The sequence below is a fragment of the Chiloscyllium punctatum genome, chromosome 44 (genome assembly GCF_047496795.1).
Source record: "Chiloscyllium punctatum isolate Juve2018m chromosome 44, sChiPun1.3, whole genome shotgun sequence".
NCBI lineage: Eukaryota > Metazoa > Chordata > Chondrichthyes > Orectolobiformes > Hemiscylliidae > Chiloscyllium > Chiloscyllium punctatum.
Window position 1 is genome coordinate 52,573,478 of NC_092782.1, and position 19,796 is coordinate 52,593,273.

Here is a 19,796-nt window from a genome sequence, read left to right on the forward strand (position 1 = left end):
CAGAGACCAGCCAAATCACAACCTTGTCCCCAACACTCAGCTCTGCACAATAGCAGGAGGCTAAGGGCTGAGCGCCAGGAAGTGAGCTTCAGTGAGATTGGGGGGGGGGGCGAAGTCAGCAGAATGTTCCTGCTAACAGGAAGGTTGGAGGTGAAATGAGCCCTGCAGCAGGGAATTTCCCAAGTTTCTGAGAGCCTTGTTCATAAGGAAACTGAACGGGGAAAGTCCAGTAAATCCGGTTTGGTGTGCACATGTTTGTCCTTTATTCTGTTGTCCACTGTGGCGTACGGGTGAATTGAGGTGAAACCGAACGCCCTTGTTCATTTCCCAGTACTGCATTCCACCGAACCGTTTTAACTCATTATCACTGGGAGGGGCAAACCTCCTGTCCATGCCCTGTGCTCCTGAGTCTGTTCCAGCTGCCCACCCCCTGGTTTCAGGATTGGAAAACCCGATTTTTCATGGGTTTCTAGGAATTTCACGCTGCAGGGGTTAAAGGGGAGAGGGTGTGATTTTAAAGACAGATAATATAAAGTGAAAGCGAAAGTTACACAATGTCCATGATCTGCCTTCGCAGTGTAAGACTGGCGGGGACGGCCCTGGGTAATGATCATCTGAAAATCTCCTTTAAAAAGATCTGTTTAAAAGGGGGGGGGGGACGAAGCGAGGGACCCCGAGGATGGAAGGACTGCGACCTGGGATTGGAAGAAGATTCTGAGCTGCTGTTGTCGACCACCCTCCCACATGGCTCGGATTAAACAGCTGTTTCTGCTCTGGTCAATGTTTCAGGCAACCTTTGCTTTTAAAGGTAAGCACATTGTAAATGCAATGAAATGCTATCTGTACAGAGCAACGCTACTGTTATCCTCAGGACTTGGAGACGCCGGTGTTGGACAGGGGTGGACAATGTTAAAAAAAATCACACAACACCAGGTTATAATCCAACAGGTTTATTTGGAAGTACTATAATCCGAAATAGTGTGATTTTTTTAACCTTACCCACAGAGATGCACTCGCCCAGATTATGGCCTGTTCAGTGTGACACAATGTGGATTGATCGTTTTCCTACACTATCTTCCTATGTACCTATGATACCGGTGGCGCTTTATAAATGGAAGTCCTTCCCCTGCCTCTGTACCGTATTTGGGAATTTCTAAACTTGGACTCGCATGTACCACCTCGGGTTAGCTGTCGTCGTTGCTCATTTATCAACAAAATATTCAGTACAGTGGGGTTCCTTTCTTCCCACAGACTCACACAGTTATTTTTGTTTGTAAGTGCAACTCTGCCTGGGAAATTAGTCTAGGATAAGCATGACCAGATCCGAGGGAGTGTTTGGAATTATTCTCTCTGGCACGGTGTAACTGACAGAGGTCAATGCAATAAAGGCAGGGAGCAAATTTAGGACCAACATGTTTTTGGAAGGCTTGATGTGAAGGGGAGGATCCTTAAACATTTATTTTTGGGATGAGGGCAGTGCCGGCTGTGCCAGCGTTTATTGCCTGTGCTTACTTGCCCTTGAGAATATGGTGGTGAGCAACTGCCTTGAACTGCTGCAGTCTAGAGTTATAGATATTGCAAGTGCACATCTAAATACTTCTCCAATCTAATAAGGCTTTCTATCTCTACACCCTTACAGGAAGTGACTTTCAGATTCTGACCAACCTCTGGGTGAAAATATTTTTCTTCACATTCAATGCATGCACACCAGTGTATGGAAGGGAGTTTTGAACCAGCAACTCTGAAGGAACAGTGATATAGTCCCAAGTCAGGGTTGGTGAGTGGCTTAGAGGGGAACTTTCTGGTGTTCCCATGTATCTGCTGCCTTTGTCCTTCTCGGTAGAAGTGGGAGTAGGTTTGGAAGGTGCTGTCTAAGGAGCTCTGGTGAATTTGTGCAGTGCATCTTGTAGAGAGCGCACACTGGTGCTACTGAGCATCGGTGGTGGAGGGAGTGAACATTTGTGAATGTGGCGCCAATCAGGACTGCATTGTCCTGGATTGTGTCAAGCTTCATGTGCATTGTTGAAGCTTCACTCACTCAGGAAATTGAGGTCTATTCCATCAGACTCCTGACTTGTGCCTTGTAGACGGTGGACAGGCACTAGGGAGTCAGGAGGTGAGTTGCAGGCAGTCACAAATACTTGACTTACAGTTCGGAAGGAAGGACTCAGCATTCTGATACCTCGGTCTCCAAGGTGCACCAATGTTGTGGATTCAAAAACTCTGAATTTACTGTTCTTGGGGGTGTTTTAATCACAAATTGTTTTATTTTAAATAAACACTTTATTCATAAATTATCTGTAAGTAAATGCATCAAGCACAAAACAGTTCTGTCTGCACTTGCAGAAAATACAGAGGAATTTTGACATTCCTCAATAGTCTTTCAATTCAATTGTAATAGAGCAGATATTTTCTAAACATGAAAGGAAACTACTTGTTATTCCCATTAAAACCATTAGGGCATCTCAAAACATAGCCGACCCGCAGAAAGACCTTAGATGGTGGTTTGTCCCTTGGTAGCAGCTGCCCCAAGCTTTAGTGCATCCCTCAGTACACAGTCCTGCACTTTGTAACATACCAGTGACAGTCACAGTCACAGTTAATGCCCATCTGTGGTTGCTTTTGAGAGGGAGACGTTGTGTTGCCTTCTTGCATCACTGCAATCTCTGTGGTGCAGGTACACTCTCAAAGCTTAGAATGGCTTTCCAGCAGTTAGTGCCAGTTCCTGTTCAACAGGGATAGGTTTCCAAGTCACCTCAAAGGAAACTTAAAAATACGGGGTAGACCATTTAGGACAGAGATGAGGAGAAACTACTTCACCCAGAGAGTGGTGGCTGTGTGGAATGCTCTGCCCCAGAGGGCAGTGGAGGCCCAGTCTCTGGATTCATTTAAGAAAGAATTGGATAGAGCTCTTAAATATAGTGGAGTCAAGGGGTATGGAGATAAGGCTGGAACAGGATACTGATTAGGAATGATCAGCCATGATCATATTGAATGGCGGTGCAGGCTCGAAGGGCAGAATGGCCTACTCCTGCATCTATTGTCTATTGTCTATTGAAACGTGCCAGTGGTAATGTTTTCTGTAAAGTAATTCGAGGTAATGATTAATTTGTACAGAGCTCTATTCAGACTGTTCCTTGAATGATGCATTTTATTCTGGCTGCAAAGAAACAGTGGAGCTATTCAAATGAATTTAATATAGAACCAATGATGTCATTGTCTATTGCCAAAGTTCTGACTTTGGTATGAAAATAGACAATTCATTCAAAGAAGGGAGAACCTGAGATTATCTTATAGAACTATGTGAGACTGGTAAGAACATGGTGAAAATTAACTTACAATATTACTGAAAATTAAACTGTGAAATATAGCGAAGTAGAGCTTTTTGTATTCATTCACGAGATGTGGGTGTCATGTTACCCAGAAAGCAGTTAAGTGTCAACCACATTACTGTGGGTGTGGAGTCACACGTAGTCCAGACCAGGTCAGGGATGTCAGTTTCCTTCCCTAAAGGACAGGTGAGATTTTCTCGACAATTTTTTTTAAAAGTCACGGTATAGTCCAGTTATTGTTTTTTTAACGGCTAAAATTTAAAGTTTTTTTTAAGTGCCTAGCGGACCCGGAAGCTGGTCTCGCGCTAGCTTACCTGGGAAGGTTTTTTTTCTTATAAAAGCGCACAGGCTCCTCCAAGACTGTGTTAGGGAACTGGAGCTGGAGTTGGATGAACTGCGGATCATTCGGGAGCCAGAGGTGGTCATAGATCAGAGCTTTAGGGAAGTAGTTACTCCGAAAGTTATAGAGAGATGGGTGACAGTGAGGGGGAGTGGGAGGAAGCAGCCAGTGCAGGGACTCCCTGCGGTCATTCCCCTCAAGAACAAGTATACCGTTTTGGATACTTGTGGGTGGGGGGGGGGGGGGCGACTTACCAGGGGTAAGCAACGAGGTTCAGGCCTCTGGCATGGAGCCTGTCCCCGTTGCTCAGAAGGGAAGGGTGGAGAAAGGTAGAGCGATAGTTATTGGGGACTCAATAGTGAGGGGCACCGATAGGCGGTTTTGCGGGGGTGACAGAGACTCACGATTGGTATGTTGCCTCCCGGGTGCAAGGGTACGTGATGTCTCTGATTGTGTTTTCCGGGTCCTCAAGGGGGAGGGGGTGCAGCCCCAGATCGTGGTCCACGTTGGCACCAATGACATAGGTAGGAAGAGGGGTGAGGATGTTAGACAGGCTTTCAGGGAGCTAGGTTGGAAGCTCAGAGCTAGAACGAACAGAGTCATTGTCTCTGGTTTGTTACCCGTGCCACGTGATAGAGAGTCGAGGAATAGGGAGAGAGAAGAGTTAAATGCGTGGCTACAGGGATGGTGCAGGAGGGAGGGATTCTGGTTTCTGGACAACTGGGGTTCTTTCTGGGGAAGGTGGGACCTCTATAAACAGGATGGTCTACACCTGAACCTGAGGGGCACCAGTATCCTTGGGGGGAGGTTTGCTAGTGCTCTTTGGGAGGGTTCAAACTAACTCTGCAGGGGCATGGGAACATGGACTGTAGCTTTAGGGTACAGGACCTTGAGTGTAGGGAGGTTAGGAACATGGCATCAATCTCGAAGGAGGGTGCCTGTAAACAGGAAGGTGGCTTGAAGTGTGTATACTTCAATGCCAGAAGTATAAGAAATAAGGTAGGTGAGCTTGCAGCATGGGTTGGTACCTGGGACTTCGATGTTGTGGCCATTACAGAGACGTGGGTAGAACAGGGACAGGAATGGCTATTGCAGGTTCCAGGGTTTAAATGTTTTAGTAGGGTCAGAGATGGGGGTAAAAGAGGGGGAGGTGTGGCATTGCTTGTCAAGGATAGTATTACAGCAGTAGAAAGGGTGATGGAGGAAGACTTGCCATCTGAGGTAGTGTGGGCAGAGGTTAGAAATATGAAAGGTGAGGTCACCCTGTTAGGAGTTTTCTACAGGCCTCCTAATAGTCCGAGAGAAGTAGAGGAAAGTATTGCAAGGATGATTCAGGAGAAGAGTGAAAGTAGCAGGGTGGTTATTATGGGGGACTTTAACTTCCCAGATATTGACTGGGAAAGCTATAGCTCGAGTTCGTTAGATGGGTCGATGTTTGTCCAATGTGTGCAGGAGGGTTTCCTGACACAATATGTAGACAGGCCAATAAGAGGTGAGGCTATACTGGATTTGGTTCTAGGTAATGAACCAGGCCAGGTGTTAGACTTGGAGGTAGGTGAGCACTTCGGGGTCAGTGACCACAACTCGGTGACTTTTACTCTAGTGATGGAGAGGGATAAGTGTGCACTGCAGGGCAACAGTTATAGCTGGGGGCAGGGAAATTATGATGCGGTGAGGCATGACTTAGGATGCGTGGATTGGAAAAATAGGCTTCAAGGGAAGAACACAAATGATATGTGGAGATTGTTCAAGGAACAGCTAATGGGTGTCCTTGATAAGTATGTACCAGTCAGGCAGGGAGTAAAGGGTCTTGTGAGGGAGCCATGGTTTAATAGGGAATTGGAATCCCTTGTGAAAGGGAAGAGGGCGGCCTATGTAAAGATGAGGCGTGAAGGTTCAGTTGGGGCGATTGAGAGTTATAAGGTAGCCAGGAAGGATCTAAAGAGAGAGCTAAGAGCAGCGAGAAGGGGACATAAAAAGTCCTTAGTTGGTAGGATTAGGGAAAACCCAAAGGCTTTCTATAGGTATGTCAGGAATAAAAGGATGACTAGGGTAGGTATCGGTCCAGTCAAGGATAATAGTGGGAAGTTGTGTGTGGAGGCGGAGGAGATTGGTGAGACACTAAATCAATACTTTTTGTCAGTATTCACTCAGGAACAGGACACTGTTGCTGATGTGAATATTGAGTCACAAGTGATTAGAATGGATGGCCTTGAGGTACGTAGGGAAGAGGTCTGGGGAATACTGGAAAGGATGAAAATAAATAAGTCCCCTGGGCCTGATGGCATTTATCCTAGGATCCTCTGGGAAGCTAGGGAAGAGATAGCGGAGCCATTGGCCTTGATTTTTATGTCGTCGTTGTCTACGGGAATAGTGCCAGAAGACTGGAGGATAGCAAATGTGGTCCCCTTGTTCAAGAAGGGGAGCAGGGATAGCCCGAGTAACTATAGGCCAGTGAGCCTCACTTCTGTTGTGGGCAAAGTCTTAGAGAGAATTGTAAGGGATAGGATTTATGAACATCTGGATAGGAATAATGTGATCAAGGATAGTCAGCATGGTTTTGTGAAGGGCAGGTCGTGCCTCACAATCCTTATTGAATTCTTTGAGAAGGTGACCAAGGAAGTGGTCGAGGGTAAAGCAGTAGATGTGGTGTATATGGATTTTAGCAAGGCGTTCGATAAGGTACCCCATGGCAGGTTAATGCAAAAACTACGGAGGTATGGCATTGAGGGTGCATTAGAGGTTCAGATTAGGAATTGGCTGGCTGGAAGGAGACAGAGGGTAGTAGTTGATGGTATAGGTTCATCTTGGAGCGCAGTTACTAGCAGTTCCACAAGGATCTGTTTTGGGACCATTGCTGTTTGTCATTTTTATAAATGACCTGGAGGAGGGGCTTGAAGGCTGGGTGAGCAAGTTTGCGGATGACACGAAAGTCGGTGGAGTTGTGGACAGCGAAGAAGGATGTGGCAGGTTACAGCGCGATATAGATAAGTTGCAGAGCTGGGCAGTCAGGTGGCAAATGGAATTCAATGTAGCTAAGTGTGAAGTCATTCACTTTGGTAGGAGTAACAAGAAGATGGATTACTGGGCTAATGGTAGACTACTTGGTAGTGTGGATGAGCAGAGGGATCTTGGTGTCCATGTACACAGATCTTTGAAAGTTGCCACCCAGGTAAATAGTGCTGTGAAGAAGGCATATGGTGTACTGGGCTTTATTGGTAGAGGAATTGAGTTCCGGAGTCCTGAGGTCATGTTGCAGTTGTATAAGACTCTGGTGCAGCCTTATCTGGAGTATTGTGTGCAGTTTTGGTCGGCATACTATAGGAAGGATGTGGAGGCATTGGAACGAGTGCAGAGGAGGTTTACCAGGATGTTGCCTGGTATGGTAGGAAGATCGTATGAGGAAAGGCTGAGGCACTTGGGGCTTTTCTCATTGGAGAAAAGAAGGTTCAGGGGAGATTTGATAGAGGTGTACAAGATGATTAGGGGTTTAGATAGGGTTGACAGTGAGAACCTTTTCCCGCGTATGGAGTCAGCTGTTACGAGGGGACACAGCTTTAAATTAAGGGGTGGTAGGTATAGGACAGATGTTAGGGGTAGATGTTTTACTTAGCGGGTTGTGAGTTCATGGAATGCCCTGCCAGTATCAGTGGTGGACTCTCCCTCTTTATGGTCATTTAAGCGGGCATTGGACAAGCATATGGAGGTTATTGGGCTAGTGTAGCTTAGGTAGGCTTCGGTCAGTGCAACATCGAGGGCCGAAGGGCCTGTACTGCGCTGTATTTTACTATGTTCTATGTTCTATAATTGACAATAGTTTCATGGTCATCATTAGACTCCTAATTCCAAATATTTATTGAATTCAAATTCCACCATCTGCTGTGGCAGGATTTGAACCCAGGTCCCTAGAATATTACCAGGGTCTCCAGACATCAGTGTAGCAATAATACCATCTCCGCAATCAGCAACGCCAATTGTAATAATTTTTATTTGGTTGCAACTTGCATATCATTTTATGACTAATATGCAGAAATTCTTCACACAGGGTGTGTACATGTAAATAAACATTCAGATGAAATAGTAAGGGGGAAAAGAAGCCCTGGAAATATTTAAGAGATGATTGATTGCTACAATTCAGGACAGTTGATATAATGGTTTCTTGTGTGCTTGCGATCCACTTGTGAGACAGTAACATTGTATTAATTTTACAAACTGCGATAACAAAATACTTCTCTGCTCTTTGGCAGTTTGTGACTTTGCTTTGGGATCATTCCTCAGGTCATAATGTGGGAATGTACATCTGAAATGCCTCATGACGCCTTTGGTGGTTGTGTGGTTAGTGTTTCTCATGATCTTCAAATTATCATAAGTTGTGTCTGTCAGTGTGGTCGGACAGCAGCCAGAGATGTTTTCAGTAGTTATATTCTTCCCTTTCTAAAACACTGTGGTTACTGCCGATACAAGAGATTGTCTCCATATTCAGGGGCTAGAGTTTTGTCAGAAATTCTAGATTCTTCACTTCAACATGCAATCCCATTGGACAGAGAATCAATGCCAGTTCACAAAGAAAGGTAGAGAGAATGATTACACTGGTATATCATCTTTCACAACCTCCATACTTTGTATTTTACAGCCAGTAAAGCAAATTTTTGAAATGTGGTCATTATAGGAAATCTGGCAGGCAAGTTGTGCACAGCCTCCCGTCGACAAGAAATGTGATAATAGTCAGATGATATGTTTGGTTATGCATTAAATATTGGTCACAACTCCATTGATCATTGATCTATATAGAGCAGCTCAACAAAACAGTCTCACTAACTAGCATATTTCAAAGAACGATGACTATCTCTCAGTAAAAACCGAAAGAACTACGCACACTGTAAATCCGAGACAAAAACAGAAATTGCTGGAAAAGCTCAGCAGGTCTGACAGCACCTGGAGAGAAATTAGAGTTAATGTTTTGTGACCTGAAACGTTAACTCTGATTTCTCTCCACAGATGCTGCCAGATCTGCTGAGCTTTTCCAATGAATATCTCTCCCTTAGTTCCTTGATAAGAGAACATCTCACCCCAGCCAACACTACATCCAATCAAGAGCATCGGACCCTACTTCAGGTGAGGAATAATGGGAGAACTAAAATTTGACTACAATCACGTCCTTCCTAATCTTGATTTGGTTTTAGAATTGCTTTTGTCTTTTTCTCTTGTTAATTTTGGTGAATGGTTTCAAAACCTTTATGGCTGGTGTTGGAAAATGTCTGCATGCAGCCTGAAATAAATAAATATATGTTTCCTTTATTTCCTTAAAAAGACTTAAACAAAATCAAGAGAGATGGGGATAGGTCAAGAAAAAGAAGTGTAATAAGGTAGAAGATCAGTCATGGATACAGTACAGTTAAGCAGACTCGAGGTGTCAAATAGCTGACAACTGCTGTTCGTTTCTAAACAAGTCTAACGTGCAAATTGGAAGATGTCACTTGATACACTGCTCATTATCTAATACAATATACAAGAAGCGTTTCATCAGCTTTCCATAAGTGTCCTCTATTTGAGACTCAAGCTGAACCCCAGCTTCTTTTCGTTTACATTTGTGTTGAAACCTGTGTCCTTATCTTACTTACAGACCAGAATCTCTGTAACCCTTGTCATTCCGCCACCATGGTATTTGGTCCCTGCTTTTATTAAGTGGGTAGCATTCCAGCCTCTAACTTAGGAGGTCGGAGTCTGGAGTGCTACCTGAGAGATCATGAGTACGAAAATCTCGGCTGACATTCCGGCATAGTGCTGAGTGAGTACTGCATTGTTGGAGGTGCTGGATGAGGTGTTAAGTTAAGGCTAGCTCATGTGGACATAAAAGGTCCCATTACGAATATTTGAAGAGATCAGGGTCTGGCCACTATTTATCCTTCAACCGATATCATTAAAATAGATGATCTAGTCATAGTATGTTATGGCTTTTGCCTGAAACGTCGATTTTCCTGCTCCTCAGATGCTACCTGACCTGCTGTGCTTTTCCAGCACCACTCTAATTTAGTCATAGTATGTTGCCGTATGTTGTGGGATCTTGCTTTATGTAAATTGGCTGCTGTGTTTCTTCTATTATAATGGTGTCTATATTACAGAAAGTACAGGTTGTTCTGCTATCATGCACGTTTTGTTAATGCAAATTTGGTACAACAAGATTGATATTGTTTCTATAGCACGAACTTTTAAAGTGTGTAATGGTTATAGCACAATTCTGGCCCCATTAATTTTAAATGGTGCTGCTATTATGAGATTTTCTTATAATGCGGGATTGCATGAGAACGGAACTACTGATCGGAACAGCAGAACTGACTGTACCTAATTGGCCGAAGAATGCAAATCCTGATGCTGTGAAAGTGATACAAATGCAAATTCTTTCTTTTTGATTCTAACATCTCACTCAGTTATTAATTGAATATTGGTAAGCCATGCTTTTGTAGCAGGGCAGCACGGTGGCTCAGTGGTTAGCACTGCTGCCTCACAGCGCCAGAGACCCAGGTTTGATTCCACCTTTGGGCACCTGTCTGTGTGGAGTTTGCTCGTTCTCCCCGTGCCTGCGTGGGTTTCCTCCGGGTGCTCCAATTTCCTCCCACAGTCCAAAGATGTGCAGGTTAGGTGAATTGGCCATGCTCAATTGCCCGTAGTGTTAGGTGCATTAGTCAGGGGTAAATATTGGGTCTGGATGGATTACTGTTCGGAAGGTAAGTGTGGACTTGTTGGGCTAAAGAACTGTTTCCATACTGTAAGGAATCTAATCTAATCTAGTCTGCATTCTTGGAATCTACCTCACGCACATCTGGGACAACAGATTCATAGTCCTAGAGAACATTCTTTCGTCTTCTGTGAAGGGAGTTGGTGAGCAATAAGAGTGATTACACCCACTTTTGACTTTTAGCCATGGATGGATGTCTTTATCATAAAATCCCTACAGTGTGGAAGCAGGCCATTCAACCCATTGAGTCCACACTGATCCTCTGAAGAACATCCCGCCCAGTCCAACCCTATCCCTATAATTCCCATGGCTAACCCACCTGGCCTGCACATCCCTGGATGATATGCATAATTTAGCATGGCCAATCCAGCTAAGTCACATGTCTTTGGACTGTGGGAGGAAAGCGGAGAAACCCACACAGACACAGGGAGAATGTGCAAAAGTCCACAAAGTTGCCCTGAGGCTGAAATTGAACCCAGAGCCAGCTGTGAGGCAGCAGTGCCAACCACTGAGCCACTGTGCATCTATAATATATGCTGAGACTGGAGTATGGCTTTTGGCTGTGACAGAACTGCCATGATGTTATCAGTTGTGGCACAACACAAACTATTCTGTATCTTCCTTATTGTTGCAGTGGAAGCAAAACATTGCCAAGCCATGTATAACCTACAAAAATTTGGTTTAATTGCATGTTAAAAATTAAACAATTACAAAAGATCAAAATAACTGCATGCAATTCTGATCTCCTTCCTATTGAAAGGATGTTGTGAAACTTGAAAGGTTCAGAAAAGATTTACAAGGATGTTGCCAGGGTTGGAGGATTTGAGCTATAGGGAGAGATTGAATAGGCTAAGGCTGCTTTACCTGGAGTGTTGGAAGCTGAGGGGTGATATTATAGAGGTTAATACAATCATGAGGGGAATGGATAGGATAAATAGACAAAGTATTTTCCCTGGGGTGGGGAAGTCCAGAACCAGAGGGGAGAGGAGAAAGATATAAAAGAGACCTAAAGGGCAACATTTTCATGCAAGGGCTGGTGCAAGTATGGAATGAGCTGCCAGAGGAAGTGGTGGAGGTTAGTACAATTGCAACATTTAAAAGGCATCTGGATGGGTATATGAATATGAAGGGTTTGGAAGGGTATGGGCCGAGTGCTGGCAGGTGGGACTAGATTGGATTGGGATATCTGGTTGGCATGGACGGGTTGGACCGAAGGGTCTGTTTCCGTGCTGTACATCTCTATGACTCTATGACTGTTTTTGCATGATGAGCTCAACAAATGTGTTGCAAGCTAAAACCACGTGTCTGGAAACAACTCTGTCATTTCAGTTTTGTCCATTATAAGGTATCCTAGCATGAACTTGTATATTCAGCAGGCCTCACTCCCCCTTAAATTGTGAACAGTGTAGAAGGATCTCTCGGTGGATAATTTTGAAAGCTGCAGTGAGGTTAAGTAGGATCAAGAATGGGAGTATGCTAGCTGCAAACGTATTTCTGATTTTGATTCGGGCTGTTTCAGGTGCACATTCACTCACACACTGGCAGAAGACAAACTGACAGAAGTAAGCTGCAGGGTGGGAGAACAGGTTATGTCAGCAGTGTACAGATTCTGTTGATGGATTGGCCTGGATGGTTTTAGATTGTGTTCAATGATCTTTCTGGAATCTGCATCGAGAACAATTCAAATTCATGGTAAATAATTTCTAGCTTTCCTGGAGTTAGGAGCTGCTGGTTTGATTTAACCTGTTCCCCAACAATAGCCATGAGCTAGTTGACTTCAGTTTGTGAAAGAGGCCAGGCGTGGACCTGACTAAGTTCTCCAAACTTCTGAGGGGCATAGAGAGATGGGGTGAAATGAAATTCCCATTATAGAGGGTTCACTAACCAGGAGTCACAGATTTGAGGTAAGGAGCAAGCAGTTTAGAGGGGATTTTGTTTTTATGCAGAGGATGGTGGGTGTCTGAAAGCCTCTAGATGAAAGGAGGTTGGAACTATCACAACATTTAAGGAGTATTTAAATGAATACTTGAAGGACCATAGTGTAACAAGGCAAGAGGCCAGGTGCTGAGAAATGGGACTGCAGTAGAGAGGGACATGATGACTGGCATGGTTTTATTGGGTCAAAGGGCCTCTTTCTGAGTTGCACTTGATGACTCAATAATTGAATGAATTTATTGTCACGTGTACCGAGGCACAGTGAAAAGCTTTGTCTTGCGAACAATATAGGCAGATCACAGAGTTAAGTAGCATAGATGGTAAATAATAGGTAAACAGTGGCAAAATCAAAAACACAGGTACAGGTGAATGTTAAGAGTTTGTGAGTCCATTCAGTATTCTAACAACAGTAGGATACAAACTGTTGCGTGACTGGCTGGTGCATGTGTTCAGGCTTCTGTACCTCCTCCCCGATGGTAGAGGTTGTAGAAAAACATTTGCCAGGGTGGGATGGATCTTTAAGAATGCTGGCGGCCTTTCCTTGACAGCGGGCCTGGTAGATGGATTCTAAAGATGGGAGGTTGGCCTTTGTGATTGTCCGGGCCGAGTTCACCACTCTCTGTAACCGTCTCCAATCTTGAATGGTACAGTTGCCATACCAGGTAGTGTTACATCCAGACAGAATACTCTCAATGGCGCACCTATAAATGTTGGTAAGGGTATTCACCATCGTGCCAAATTTCCTCAACTGCCTGAGGAAGTAGAGACGTTGTTGGGCCTTTGTAACCAGTGCATCCACATGAAGAGTCCAAGAAAGCTTGTCGTGGATGACCATTCCCAGGAGCTTGACACTCTCCACTCATTCTACCTCCGTGCTGTTAATGTGTAGAGGGGCGTGAGTAACATCCCATCGAAAAATAATGAGTTCCTTGGTTTTACCGGCATTGAGTGCTAAGTTGTTCTCAGTGCATCATTTTTCCAGGTCTTCCACCTCCTGTCTGTAGTCTGTTTCGTCGCCATCTGAGATTCAACTGACTATGATGGTGTCATCAGTGAACTTATAAATGGCATTATTCTGGTATTTGGCAACACAGTCGTAGGTGTACTGTGAGTACTGTAGGGGGCTGAGTATGTACTGCTGAGGGGCTCCAGTGTTGAGTATTAGTGAGGATGAAATTTTATCCCCAATCTTCATTGTGAGTCAGGAAAACGAGGAAACAGTTGCAGAGAATGAGGCTTAGTCTGAGATCACTAATCAATCTCGAGGGGATAATAGTGTTGAAGACTGAACTGTAGTCAATGAGTAGGATTCTTATGTAGGAGTTCTTGGTGTCAAGATATTCGAGGGAGGAGTAAAGGGCAAGGAGTCTGGCATCTGGTCCGATAAGCAAATTGGAGTGGGTCAAGATTAAAATGATCAGATTGTGGCTGGAGGAATTTCTTTCCCAGCCAGGGTCCATTGTCCAAAGTGATTGTGTCTCATGGCTTGGTACACACCCAGTTGAACATATAGGTGCTGCCTTGCGATTATGTCAACAATACAAGAGATGAGTCATTCACACTCATCTAAATTAGGAGAGTAGTTAACGACAGACAGGCTCACTCCATTCCAAAATTGTAGAATGCAGCTGTGCAGTTTTAGAAGCTGCTGTTTTAAATAATTTAAAATGCTGTTTTGCTCAGTTTGTTAACTTCCTGGTGGTTTCAGTTCACTCAATAAAGAAAAGAAGAAATTCAGGTTGAATCCTTGGGTGTTGACAATTGCAGAACTAAAAGTCTAATACATGGACAGAGTGACACCTGAGATAAGCCAACTTCAAGCTTCACTTTCAGTATAACTTTAAGGAAATTGTCAACAGTGACATGTTGTTATCATCATTCTTCCATGTAAAAATTGACCTTTTCCTTTGGTGACTTGTTTAAGAAGGATAGATTGCCCCTGAATTGGAAGAGGACGAATATACTGATGGGAAGATTTGTTCTACTCAGGGGGCTTTAAACTAGCAAGGAGGGTTGGGGAGGATGGGGACCCCAAAGAGATAGTGAGAAAAGATATAAGTCTGAGGCTGGTACAGTTGAGAAAAGGAGCAAGTCCAACAGCCAAGGCAGGCAGGAGAAAGGCAGAGAACAAGGTAGGATTGATCAGTTAAACGAGGTAAAAATAATGACTGCAGATGCTGGAAACCAGATTCTGGATTAGTGGTGCTGGAAAAGCACAGCAGTTCAGGCAGCATCCGAGGAGCAGGAAAATCGACGTTTTGGGCAAAAGCCCTTCATCAGGAATACATTGAACTGTATTTATATAAATGCAAGAGGCCTGACAGGTAAGGCAGATGAATTCAGGGCATGGTTGGGGACATGGGACTGGGATAAAAAGCTATTTCAGAGATGTGGCTCAGGAATGGGCAGGACTGGCAACTATAAGAAGGAAAGAGAGGAGAAAGAGGGTGTTTTTGGTTAGAGATAACATTAATGCTGTACTTAGGGTGGATTAGATTACTTACAGTGTGGAAACAGACCCTTCGGCCCAACAAGTCCACACCGACCCGCCGAAGCGCACCCATCTAGACCCATTCCCCTACATATACCCCTGCACCTAACACTACGGGCAACTTAGCATGGCCAGTTCACCTGACCTGCACATCTTTGGACTGTGGGAGGAAACCGGAGCATCCAGAGGAAACCCACGCAGACACGGGGAGAATGTGCAAACTCCACACAGTCAGTCGCCTGAGGTGGGAATTGAACCCAGGTTTCTGGCGCTGTGAGGCAGCAATGCTAACCACTGTGCCACCGTGCCGCCCACATTAAAGAGTATCATACCCTAACCCACCCCCCCACCCCCCCCTACTGTATCTCTGTAACCCTACCTTTCCCATGGATAATCCACCTAGCCTGCACATCCCTGAACACTATGAACAACTTTTGCCTGAGCACAGCCAATTTGCAAATCTTTGGACTGTGGGTGGAAAATGGAGCACCCAGAGGAAATCCGCACAGACACAGGGAGAATGTTCTGGCAAGTACATCCAGCGAAGTTAGGTGTGTGTTACTAAGAAATAAGAAAGGGGTGATCTCCTTATTGGGATTGTCCATAGAGGTGGTGGTGAAGGGTTGCTTTCTGGACTGCAGATGTGTCAGCAGTAGTGTACCATAAGGATCAATGCTGGGTCCACTGCTTTTGAATCTTTATGTAAATGACTTTGGTGTGAGTATGGGAGGTATGGTTAGTAAGCTTACAGATGACATCAAAATTAGACGGTAAATGGTGAAGAAGATTACTTCAGAGGACAACAGGACAAATGGGTGGAAAAGTGACAGATGGAGTTTAATTTAATTAAGTGCAAGGTGCTGCATTTAGGTAAGGCAAACCAGGGCGGGCTTATACACTTAATGGTATGGTCCTACGGAGTATTGCTGAACAAAGAGACCTTGGAGTGCAGGTTCATAGTTCCTTGAAAGTGGAGTCGTAGATAGATAGGATAGTGAAGAAGGCATTTGGTATGCTTGCCTTTATTGGTCAGTGCATAGTGTGTAGGAATTGGCAGGTCATGGTGTGGCTGTACAGGACATTAGTAAGGCCACTTTTGGAATACTTTTCAATCCTGGTCTCCCTGTTGTCGGAAAGATGTTGTGAAACTTGAAAGGATTCAGAAAAGATTTGCAAGGATGTTGCCAAGGTTGGAGGATTTGAGCTACAGGGAGAGATTGAATAGGCTGGGGCTGTTTTCCCTGGAGCATCGGAGGCTGAGGGGTGACCTTATTTATAAAATCACAAGGGGCATCGATAGGATAAATAGACAAAGTCTTTTCCCCATTGGTGAGTTCAAAACTAGAGGGCAGAGTTTTAAGAGAGGGGAAAGACATAAAAGGAATTTAAGAGGCGACTTTTTAATACAGAGGGTGGTGCGTTTATGGAATGGGCTTCCAGAGGAAGTGGTGGAGGTGCATATTAATTGCAACATTTAAAAGGCACCTGGATGGGTATACGAATAGGGAGGGTTTGGAGGGAGATGGACAAAATGCTGGCAAATGGGACGAGATTAATTTAGAATATCTGGTAGGCATGGATGAGCTGGACGAAAGGATCTGTTTCTGTGCTGTACATCTCTATGACTCCACAACAAGTAATTGTTCTATAACATTTTACTGTAATGCCCTCAGTTCAAACTGAGGAGTAAAGTAATTGTCAGGATTTCACAGTTTAATGTATCAGTCATTCGCAGTAAATGTTGAGGGCTGGATCAGATCCTGGAGTGTGTCATCAAGCATGCATCCGTCATTTCTTTTAGGACAAATCCAAGCTGTTGGATCACAGCCAGATAGGATCCTGACTTGATATCCTAATTGGAGAAGAGATTCCAGAACAATAGGAGATGAAAGAGGACTTTACCTTGACTTCAGTCAAGGAAAAATGTTGGCAGTCATCTATTATTACAGCGCCCAGATAAGCATATTACAGACCCTGCCCATTAGCATTTATGCACCTGAAGGACTGTTAAGTTTTTATGTTTGATTTTAACTCAAACATTAAAAAAAATTACTATTGCTGTCCTAGACAAGATATCACAGCTACAATATGACCGAAGAGCATTTGCAGCGAACTGCAGTTGGACATGTTTTGGTTTTGCGATTCTCATTTCATTCTCCCCATGTTACAAATGCTCCCCCATCCCTGGGGGATAAGCCTGCTTTCATAACTAGCCTGAATTGTGGAGTTAGAGAGTTGCCAACTCTCTGGAACTGACTCAAACAAGTAATCAATCTCCACTGCAAACCCAGAGGAAAACCAAAGGGCCATGACATTTTGTCTTGCCTTTTAATAATTAATTGGAGCTTGCAGCACGAGTGGGACCATTCAGCCCCCTCCTTACTCGCTCTTTGAAAGAGCTTTCCCACATCTGGCCACTCCCCAGCATCTTCCCCATCAGCCTACAGATAAGTTCCCTTTAAACGCATGCCCAAATGCCTTTTAAACGTTCCTTTGGATTCTGATTCCATCGCCCCCTCAAGTAGTACACTCCAGATCACAGTGCGAAATATTTATTTTCCCTTTTGCCAATTTATTTTAAGTCCCCTCTGGTTGCTGACCAACTTGCCTCGTTACTTTTGTTACCAAAATATTCCACAATTTTTATACCGCTCTTACAGTCTCCCCCTGACTTTCTCTGCTGTCAGGCAAAGCCTTCAGCATGAGGAGAATGGAATGAGAACCACAAAATCAAAACATGTCCAACTGCACTTTGCTGTAAATGCTCTTCGATCATATTGTGGCTGTAATGTCTTGCGAACCAAACCAAGAACAGCAGCAGCATCAATTTTTTAAAAAAACCTTTGAGTGCCCAAGGAAACATAAAAAAAGGAAAAACCACTCTCCAGAATCTTTTATATCTATTGAGAGGACAGAAGGTACCTCACCTGGAAGACGCCCTTCTGACAGCGCAGTGTTCCCTCAGGGTGTTGGCCAAGATAATGAGCATGTGTTTTGGGTGTACGTCGACAGATTTCTGATCCAGAGGTGAGAGTGCTACCAACTGGACCACAGCTGACTCTTTAACTTCAGCTGCAGGTGGAGAAGGCACAGGTTTAAACTGCAAAGATAACTTTAGTGCTGTCAATCCTTCACACTCAATAATCAATGTGTGGTACAAAATTTCAAATAGAACAATGGAAGTAAACTTGTCGATTAGTTTAAGAAGCAATTGGGTACCGTAGTAAGGAAACATTTTCTTTTGGCTGGATGAATTAAGATACACTTCATAGCCTCTCATCTGTAATTGTGAACTGTGAAAAATTGTCATTAACTTGATTTAAGTCAACACAGTTCATGGTCTCGTACAGTAGATATTTATTGATTTACAGAACTGCCAGCATCTTTTTATGGTTTTCACAGAATCACAGAATGGTTACAGTGCAGAAAGAGGCCATTTGGCCCATTGTAACTGCATTGGCTCTACTACCCAATGTCAATCTCTCCTTTTCCTCATACCCCTGCACACCTTTACCATCCAAATAATCAAACCCAATGCCCCTGTTGAATGCCTCAATTGAACCTGCCTCTAACATATTTCTAGACAGTGCAATGCAGAACCTAACTACTCGCTGTGTGAAAGGTTTTTTTTCTCATGTCACCGTTGCTTGTTTTATGTATTACTTTCAATTCAAATTTACTGTACCTCACTTTGAAGCTAAGTACTAAGGATACTGGGAAAAACCCAGCAGGACTGGCAGCACCTTTGAATACAGAAACAAGAGGTAACAGTTTGGAATTCAAGGTAGACTTGTTGTTGGGCAGGATGTGACAGCAGTCTGAATGGTGTGAGCTTTAGGGGACAATATGTCAGAATCATGCGAGAGCTCCCACAGGGCCAGTCTCAGTGTCAGGAGGGACTCGCTGCATCTTTTACGCAAGTCCCAGGCAAGATTCTTTTACTGGACAGTGGGCATTTGCCAATTAGTTTGTAAATTTGTAAGGTATATGAGCAGAATTAGGCCATTCGGCCCCTCGAGTCTGTTCCACTGTTCGATCATGGCTGATATGTTCCTCACCCCCATTTTCCTGCCTTCTCCCCATAATCCTTCAACCAATTAAAAATCTAACTCCTCCTTAAATTTACTCACTGACCCAGCATCCACTGCACTTTGGGGGAGTGAATTCCACGGGTTCACAACCCTCTGGGAGAAGTAGTGTTTCCTCAACTCTGTTTTGCATTTGCTAGGTAAAAAACAATGACTGCAGATGCTGAAAACCAAATACTGGATTAGTGGTGCTGGAAGAGCACAGCAGTTCAGGCAGCATCCAACGAGCAGCGTTTAGCCCATTATCCTAAGATTATGACCTCTCGTCCTAGAATTCCTGACAAAAGGAAGCATCCGCTTTGCGGCCATTTTATCCACACCTTTTACCATCTTGAATACCTTGATTTGATCTCCCCTCATTCCTCTAAATTCCATGGAGTACAGGCCTAAACTGTTCAATCTCTCTTCATCTGACAAACCCCTTACCTCTGGGATCGATCGAGTGAATCCCCTCTGAACTGCCTTTAAGGGGATCCAAACTGTGTACAATACCCCAGATGCGGTCTCACCAATGCCTTGTTGCAACAGTCTTTCCTTAACTCTATATTTGCTTTAGCTACAAAAGCCAACATTCCATTTTCTTTCTTTAAGAAGGATTATGTTAGGTATTGACCTTGTTAACTGCAAATCTCACCTCATTAATATGCAGCTTCACAAGTCACCAGCCCTGCTGAGCAAAAGAATCCTCGATATGCAAGTATTCCTCTGGAATTCTGGTCCTGCAGGACTTGCAATGTTAACTCAGTTGCTTCCAGGCCTGCTGAGTTTCTCCAGCACTTTCAGTTTTTAATTTCAGTTGTATGCTTGCCAGCAATCCTCAGTCCAGGCAAGGTTTCAGTCAGGAAGCATCCCAGAAGGTGAAGTCAACAGAAAC

At 44.1% G+C, this 19,796-nt stretch overlaps 1 protein-coding gene across 4 annotated transcripts in view; it reads left to right on the forward strand.

The window, feature by feature from the left end:
* Window positions 1-214: 214 nt before the first annotated feature.
* The window catches only part of il15ra (interleukin 15 receptor subunit alpha), a 95,124-nt gene continuing 75,542 nt past the window's right edge, over window positions 215-19,796 (forward strand). For all 4 annotated transcript variants that reach the window (XM_072562934.1, XM_072562935.1, XM_072562936.1 and 1 more), the window contains exon 1: window positions 215-808. In XM_072562934.1, coding sequence (XP_072419035.1) covers window positions 745-808 — 64 coding nt within the window. In that variant the 5' untranslated portion in view covers window positions 215-744. The remainder of the gene's footprint in view (window positions 809-19,796) is intronic.